The sequence below is a fragment of the Elaeis guineensis genome, chromosome 13 (assembly GCF_000442705.2).
Source record: "Elaeis guineensis isolate ETL-2024a chromosome 13, EG11, whole genome shotgun sequence".
Taxonomy (NCBI): domain Eukaryota; kingdom Viridiplantae; phylum Streptophyta; class Magnoliopsida; order Arecales; family Arecaceae; genus Elaeis; species Elaeis guineensis.
In genome coordinates, this window is record NC_026005.2 from 9870982 (window position 1) to 9879663 (window position 8682).

At 31.9% G+C, this 8682-nt stretch overlaps 1 protein-coding gene across 1 annotated transcript; it reads right to left on the reverse strand.

The window, feature by feature from the left end:
- Positions 1-3437: 3437 nt before the first annotated feature.
- LOC105056573 (sphinganine C4-monooxygenase 1) lies at positions 3438-7834 on the reverse strand. The gene is made up of 3 exons (XM_010938813.3): positions 7604-7834; positions 5294-5585; positions 3438-4236 (listed from the first exon to the last, which is right to left on the reverse strand). The coding sequence occupies exons 2-3, from the start codon at positions 5513-5515 to the stop codon at positions 3694-3696; spliced, it is 765 nt and encodes a 254-aa protein (XP_010937115.1). The 5' UTR covers positions 5516-5585; positions 7604-7834; the 3' UTR covers positions 3438-3693.
- Positions 7835-8682: the final 848 nt, after the last annotated feature.

Here is an 8682-nt window from a genome sequence, read left to right on the forward strand (position 1 = left end):
AAAATTACTTTCTAAGAATATAATTTTGATATATTTAGTTGACTAAAAAAAATAATTTATTTTAAAATAATATATATTTAGTTAAATATTAATTTTTCTAAAAAATTATGTAAAATAATTATTATACCCTTAATAAATATAAGATCATATCTTTTTATTTATAAACTTTATACAAATAATAATATTATATTATATAAATATAAATATAATAATATTATATTATAATAATTTATTATATTAATATAATACTAATATATATGTATTAATATTATATCAATATTTTGATATTATAAATTTATTAATCTAGATATAAATATAAATATCAAAATAATATTAATATATTATAAATATTATAATATATATTAAAATAAGTATTACATTATATTAGTATAAATATTAGGATAATATTAATATAATATTATATTAATTTTATAAAGAAGAGAGAATGAAGATCTTGGCATATCACTTTTGATATTTTATTTTAATCATTCATTAATATTTTATAAAATTTCAGTCATGGATCTTAAAAGAATATTTTTAGAAAGAAAAAATAACCACCAATTTCTATCTCATAGGAAGTCCCAAAACCCATCTCTTATATTGATTTCCACTTCTCATAAGACATAGAGGACTAGTTTGGTTGACAAGAAGAAGTGAAGAAAGAGCCTCTTGTTTCGTTGGAGTTTTAAAAGGAGAGAGAGTGAAAAAAGTACTTCTCATGAAAAGTTACTTCCCACGTTTCATGAAAAGTGAAAACCCATAGAGGAGATGGGTTTTGCCACTTCCTGTGATATGAAAAATAGTAGTACTTTTTTCTTTCCTAAAATATCCGTTTAAGATCCATAGCTAAAATTTAATAAAATATCAATAGATGAATAGGATGAAATACTGAATAGTAATATAATATTATATTAATATTATCTTAATATTTATATAAATATAATATTAATATTTATTATATTTTAATATTATTTTAATATATATTATTATAATATTTTTATTAATATTAATATAATATTTATATTAATATAATATTATATATATTTATTATATTTATTATATTAAAATATTCATATTATATTTATATAAAATTAATATATTAGTATTATATTAACACAATAAATTATTATGATCTAATGTTATATTATAATATATTAATATTATATTTATATTAATATGAATATAATATTAATATTTATATAAAGTTTATGAGTAAAAATATATGGTTTTATATCTACTAAGGGTATAATAAGTATTTTATATAATTTTTTTAAAAAAATAGATACTCATCTAAATATAAGTTACTTTATAATAAGTCATCTTTCCATGACCAACCAAACATATCAAAATGCTATTCGCATGAAGTAACTTCCTGTAATTACTTCTCAGAAACTAACTTCTTGAGAAAAAAAAATTCTTCCCATGAACCAAACGAATCTAGAAAGTATCTTTGTATAAATTTTTTTAAATTTTTTTTAAAATTTTAATTAAATAAAAAAACAATTTTTTTATTCTTCAAAAAATATCACTTCTCTCCTCCACTCCCAGCGAACCAGACGAGTCTTTAAAGATAATGAATGTGCTTAAATAACTAATCCACTTACAGAGGTAGTGGCTAAAAGAAAGTCTGATTTATTTATGAAAGCTACCTTTCATAAATATGGGAATAAAACATTTTCTCCCCGCTAACCCACTAACTCTCTCTCTCTTGACCGGATTCTAAATCACTCAGTTACCAAATTGATCATTTCGTGTATTTAATATTAAATTGTTTCAACGTTAACCATTCAGCGGGTGCTGTGCCGAGGTCCAGCATGAAGTGGTGGCATGGTGTCTCTCAACATTTTTTTTTTAAATTTTAAATCATCATCGTTTGAGATCACCGTATCATCAGCATATTGTAAATATAAGATATCTGATGTAGTTGTTGCGAAGACAATCCTGTGAATGGATTTGTTTTTTTACTGTCAACAAAAAAATCCAATGTAATAAATCTATGATGAGGATGGACAAAAATAGAGGTATTGGATCACCATGTTTTAAATTTTTTTTTGCACTAATCTTTCGTATAGCAGCGTCATTTATCAAAAGAGCCAATTTATAAAAAGATAAGATGTTTTCAATCCACTTACATCATCTATCTTTGAAACCTCTTGCACTGACATTGTCAAATGGCCTTCTCGAAGTCCAGTTTAAAAGCCAACCTAGAAAATTTGGTTTTGATGCTAATAGCTAAAATTTCGGCTACACTCGGAAAGCAGTCATTAATTTGTCTATCCCTGATGAACGCTGATGGTGCATGGTTCACATGTTTAATTTGCCTACCACTAAAAAAATGGAAAGAAGTCCTACTGATATGCATGGTTCACATGTTTAATTTGCCGCTAAAAGCCCACCAAAGCCGGTGTGTGGCGTCGTTATTTTCAGCACAATCCAGCCTCTGAAAGGATTATAATTTTCCGTTGAGAAGGATTTTAATCAGCTTTTTAACGTGACGAATCTCCCGTTCTGAAGATGTCGTATTTCTGTGAACTTGTAGAATCTTCTGGAGCAACTACTGGTAAGAGGTTTCCTGCTATGCCCTCCGCTTTTTTCTTTTCTTTTTTAATCTGTTTTTCTTCTGTTGGTCCATTTTTCATTCTTCTTTTATCCGCTTTGATCTTTTGTTTATCTCTGCAAATTCTTTGTCCCATCCTTGTACTTAATTTCGTATTAATAAATTGGATGGCTTTGCCTCCCCTCATCTTAAAAAAATAAAAATAAAAATAAAAATAATATGGGCTGTATCAGAAGTATAGGAGATGAAACAATGGGCAAGTAAAAACAGATGAAACAAAAGTAGAGCTCCGGAGCACTGGAGGAAGCCTGCCCATACGACCGTATCACCCTGCTTTCATTCCCAGCCACAGCAGTCGTCAAAACAAAACACAAAACACTGGATAGCACACTCATAAAAGATTGTGGTTCCAGCACAAGGAAAAGAGTGGAGACTCCCTGTTAAACCTATTGCCAGCGTAGTTTTCAATATGTTTGGATACCTACTACTCTTTGATGAGGCATTAGCCTTTGAGCTCTCCAATTTCCTCAACCACAAACAGTCTATGGCTCTCAAGCTGAATCATTTATCATCATCTAAGATGACTTAAGAGTTGAGCATCATGATTAAATCCCTTGCTGCTTGAATTAATGCGCATTTTTGTATTATCTTCTAATAATCATCTTAGCATTGTGGGATAAAAGAACAGTACTTCTTGCAAAGATAGTTTACCTGCCGCAAGATGTTCTGGATAATGCCGGCTTTCATCACATAAACCATGGTTTCTTTCATAAATATAAGAAAAAATTGTGACATATTGACATTGCAAATCTCACATTTTGTTATTTACTGAACTCTGAAGGGATGAATCATCAGCAAAAGAGTAAACAAGTCAAAAAGATAACAAGTAAATGACACAAAGTCTTATTTAGGAGAAATCAATAATTTTGTACAAAAATGGAAACTGTATCAAACGGATGTTATCCTCTGGCTTTCACTTCAAAACTATGAACAAAAGGTGAGATACATAATCTATGCTTAATTTCTTCAAAATGAATCGATGATTAACTATTAGGGACATGAAGCAGCAAGGCGATGAGGCATTCATTTGAAAAATGCAGCATGCTAGACAACTTAGAGATGATAGCAGCAAAATCTTAATCCTTTTTGATTGGCCGTGCCTCAAATCCCCCTTCCTTTCTCTCCACAAGAGAGTAAGGCATGTGGGTTCCCAGAATTTTGTCCCATATAACAAAGAAGGGCTGGGAGAAGTTGTATTTGTTACCATAGAGCTGGTGGTGGATGTCATGATAAGCGCTGTTGTTATTAAAAAACACGTGAAACAGGTTCCCTGGAAGCCATAATCCACAGTGGTCGTCCACAGTCTTGATGGTGGCAAAAGAGAAGAAGAAGATGGCGGTCCAGGGTGTCATACCAGAGACAAGGAAAGACAGGGCACCGCCAATTGTATCTAGTATCAGACCTTCAAGGGGGTGATTGTAGAGAGCTCCAAAGGCATAGGGGACAACAAGAGTGTGGTGCTTGGAATGGATGTGCTTGTACAGGAACTTGTTGATGTGCATGTATCTGTGCATGAAATACTGCCATGTATCCATAACCACCATCGCAATGATGAGCTGCACCACTATCACAAGAGGAGAAGGCTGTGGCTGTATGATCCCACTGTCATCGCTTACGACCTGCATGTAATGAAATAAACTCGGTTGAATATGTAACGTTTTACATCTGAAATTTGATAGGTTTAGAACTTTAGATGAAATACTTAATTCTTGAAAAAAGTTACAGAAAATGATCAACTTATAGCGAGAAAAAAAGGGAAAGAATGAGGGGATTTATGAAATATTGGACCATCAAAGAGCTTTATTTTCTCATCTCATTGGAACACTTGTATTGACAGCAGTCTACAAGAGAACTAAACTTATTATAGTATTACCAATTCCCTAAAATAACTGTTGACGATTTTCTCCTCTTAAAATTCAAAGAAAATGTAAATGTTTATCCATGCAATTGCTGATGCATGTAATCTGCAAAAGTCCTGAAAGATTTGTGTGGAGACTTGGGGTTGCAAACTTCTACATTAGGATTTATTATGTCAGGGGAAAAACAAATATATTGTTAATAGAGAGTTGGAAAGCCATCTGCCTAAACTGGACAGCTGTAGGATTAAGAGTCAAAAGACTCAAAACTGCTCTTTGGCTGTGAAGTGAAATATTTGAGAAGTGTAGCCTCTCAGGGATAGACTGGTACCCTTGAGTGCTTGCATTTATAATAGCAGGGATACGGTTATGTTTCTAAAAGCAACCAAAGCATATGTATGGTAATAAAAAACATTAGGTGACTTTATTCATGAGGAAATCAAAATGCGTGATTTGTTCTTACGTTTGTTTGTTTGTTTGCCGCTTACAATATATTGTAATTAATTTATAGGCAAATGAATCAGAGTACACTTCAGGATTGTGATTGGGAAGCTCATTTGAGAGCATAGTCCATGAACACAGTGCATAGCAGAATTGTCTTTTTCTCCTTTTCTCCCCTTAGTCTAATTGGAAACATCAAAGATAGAGAAAATGTCATATATAACCCAATATACATAGATCAATCTGAACCAAACATTAATTACAACTTTGAAGGTCGATGCAATTCTTAATAGATGTAAAGAAAGTATATTTCTTTTATTCATATTTCTATTTTATCCTACGATCTGAATGCAAAGAAAGAGATACTGCTTTCGCATACCGTGAACAGAAGCAGAGAGACGGCAATTTGAAATGTCTGCTGAACCAATACACCCTGAACAACTGTTCCTTTAGAGATAATGTTCTTCACATCCTCCTCGCTCTTTGGATGTAACCGGTAATTCTCCAAACCACCCAGCAGCATATACATTCCTGAATAAATCCAGTAGACAGCGACCGGCACGAAGGTTCCCAGCAACTCATCTGACACAGCAAAAGCCATCACTGATTTTGTAAACAACTGCAATGCTGAGGACTGAAGGTCAGGCTTGGCTGGTGTATGCCTTCAACTTCTGAAGAAAAGAAAACCCAATAGCATGATCTTAAGTAACAGAAAACAGAAGACATGTGGAGAAAGAAACAAATTTGAACTGCAAAAGTCTACAGGAATTGATTGGGCAAAGACAATCACTAGGAAAATAGGGATCTCAGAATTGCACTTCTTTATTAAGAAGGAAAAAGAAAAATTCAAGTTATGCATCCATTAGTTGCTGAAGATTCAATCACTCAATGATTCAATTATTTTTAAGATTGAAACATTCTGCAATAAGACAGCCAAAATTTCAAACCAAAGTTCATCATTGACAAAGATGAAGGAAAAAAAGAGCTTAGCCAAAAAATATCAAAGAAATAATCAGCTGATAGAGAACTTGGAAGCCAAAACACTAGTCAAAACAGTATTATTAAAAATCCATACCATTAAAGGTACCCAAATGATGCACTTTTCTCATCGAACCAACACTAACTCTATGTTTACTTGGGGTCGTAACTCATAAGAGAGAGGATAGATGAGGTTGAAAGGATGGATGGCCTCTATCCATCATTTGGTTCAAAAATCTGAAGAATGATGGATGAAAAGAAGGAATTGCCCATCCACCCTGGTCCATCAATTTGCATCCTCTTAATTTGAAAGGATGCAAAGATGAAAGGATGGAGCATGTAAAAGATGGATTTCTATGTTAACAAAATTATCTCTCATTAATTTTTTTTGACAAAATTCTAACACTTATTCATTTTTTTATTCATTTTATTTATATACTTTTATTTTACCTATACTATTTACACTATCCTATTAAATTTTATTAGTAAGTATTTTAATTTTAATACATAATTTTCATAATTATAAGTCAATAATTAGAACTACGTTCTATTTTTTATTTATATACACTATTTTTTATTTAGCTATTTGTGTAAACTTAACTATTTAAATTAAATAATAAATTAATTAGTTAAATATATAATTAGTATATAAATAAATTTATCCATATATATTTAACCTATAAAATTCTTTATTTATAATTAAATTAAAATTAAATATTTATATAACTATAAATTATAATGATTATAAGTTTTTATACTGCCTTCTTTTCTATAAATAACTATTAAAAATTAACAATAATAATATTTTTTATCAAATGATACTTTAGTAAAATTATCATACACATATCATCCTTCCTTCCTATCATTCCTTCCATATCAAACAGATTCTTTCATATTTCATCAAACATATGGGAGGATGGATGGAAGGAAATTGACAATAATGATATTTTTTATCAAATGATACTTTATTAAAATTATCATACACATATCATCCTTCCTTCCTATCATTCCTTCCATATCAAACAGATTCTTTCATATTTCATCAAACATATGGGAGGATGGATGGGTCTTCCATCCATCCTCTCCCTCATCCATTCTTTCTTTCCTGAGACCCATCCATCCTCTCCCTTGCTCATTCTTTCTTTCCTACCCATTCTTCCTCCAATCCATCCATCATTCCAAACAAAGGGTAACAGTTCCATCTAAGTCGTAGGAAATCTCTATGGACTTAGCAGAGAATTCGTTCATTTTTCATAAATTCTGGTTAGAGGCTCAAATTGTAAAATTTTAGGACATGATCCCACTGGAATAATTTCTTAAAAGAAAAAAGAAATATCCGGTAGAAGTGATTTATGCAACTAATGAAACAAAAGAATCAAATACAAACATAATTAATAAATTATGGGGGAAGTATTTCACTTCCTCATCTTTTCCTAAAAAAATAGAAACCAAAATAAAAAATAAAAATAACACGTTTTTAAAATATGCAACAATATATTGATCAATTATCTGAATATCAGCAAACCTCAAAGAAACAAAAGAAATTAAACAGGAAATTTAAAAAAAAAAAAAAAAAAAGACGGCGAAATCCAACAGAAACAGAGGACTCTAGACTTCATCAGAAGCTTCACTAAATAATAGATGCTCAAACTGATCAAAAGGAATAGCAGAAGAATCGATCCACAGGATTTAACAGTTTCAATACACGAACCTCTCTCGAAGAAATTTGTCCAGAAAAGAAGCCAAATATTGGAAGACGAGGGGGCTTCGTCCTCACACCTCTCTGTTGTCGGCTTTGGGTGTTGCCAGGACTCGCGGAGGGTCGCCTTCTTATCGGGAAGGGATGGAGAGGGGACCGCGTCCCTCGAGTCGGGCGGCGACCTACGACTTTCGAGCGCCGGCTTCCAAGAAGAACAAGAAACCTCGTTGACGATTCCGGGCCTTGGCATCGCCCTTTACCTTTCTTTTTTATTAGTTTTTTTAATTTTTCTCCTTTCTTTTTTTTTTTATTTTATTGCTTGATACTTTTCAACTGTTTCGGCCGCCCTGCGTCACATGCCTCCGCGTCGAGAAATTATCGCCTACACTGAGTGCACCACGTGGCCCTACACGCAGCCAATAGCGGCTCATGGATCCTAGTTGTCAAATGCGTATTTAATGGTTTACCAAAAAAAGAATGCGTATTTAATGCATCATGATAAATGTAGATCTTAACGAACGTAATGTGGGCAATAATTTCTCCTTCGGATCTGTGAATGATATCTCGGTGAACCAAATGCAATAAATAGCTGGCATTTGTCCCTTTTTTTTTTTAATTTTTTAAATTTTTATAAATTTAAAATTAAAATAAAAATAGATGATTCTTATTCTAATTGTACAATCGGAAGAAATTTCATTTCGATTTTAATTTTGAGATAGAATAAAAATATTTCAATATATAAAATATTTAATTTTTATTTTTTTTATAAATTTTAATTTTAATTTTAATTTTGATCCTGATTTCAATTTCGATTTCGTTCACAAATCAAGCATTTCGAAAGATTTGATCATTCGACTCTAATTCTAAAATATTTTAATTTTCATTCCGCTTCTGATTCTAATTGCAAACCAATTAGATGTGATGTTTGATGAATACCAATGTATAGTGTTAGGGAATACCCACCGACCGACCGACCGACTTACGGTCGGAGGGACCGACCGACCGATTGACAGTCGGACCGACCGACTGACGCCATTACCGGCCAATCTTCGGCTTACGACCGACTGAGGATATGTCGGGCGCGCCCTTCC

Excerpts from the sequence above, each read along its gene's own strand:
- LOC105056573 (XM_010938813.3), bottom strand. The coding sequence starts at position 5,515 with ATGGCTTTTGCTGTGTCAGATGAGTTGCTGGGAACCTTCGTGCCGGTC. Across the intron at positions 4,237-5,293 it reads TCTCTCTGCTTCTGTTCACG|GTCGTAAGCGATGACAGTGG; the intron begins GTATGCGAAAGC and ends CATTACATGCAG.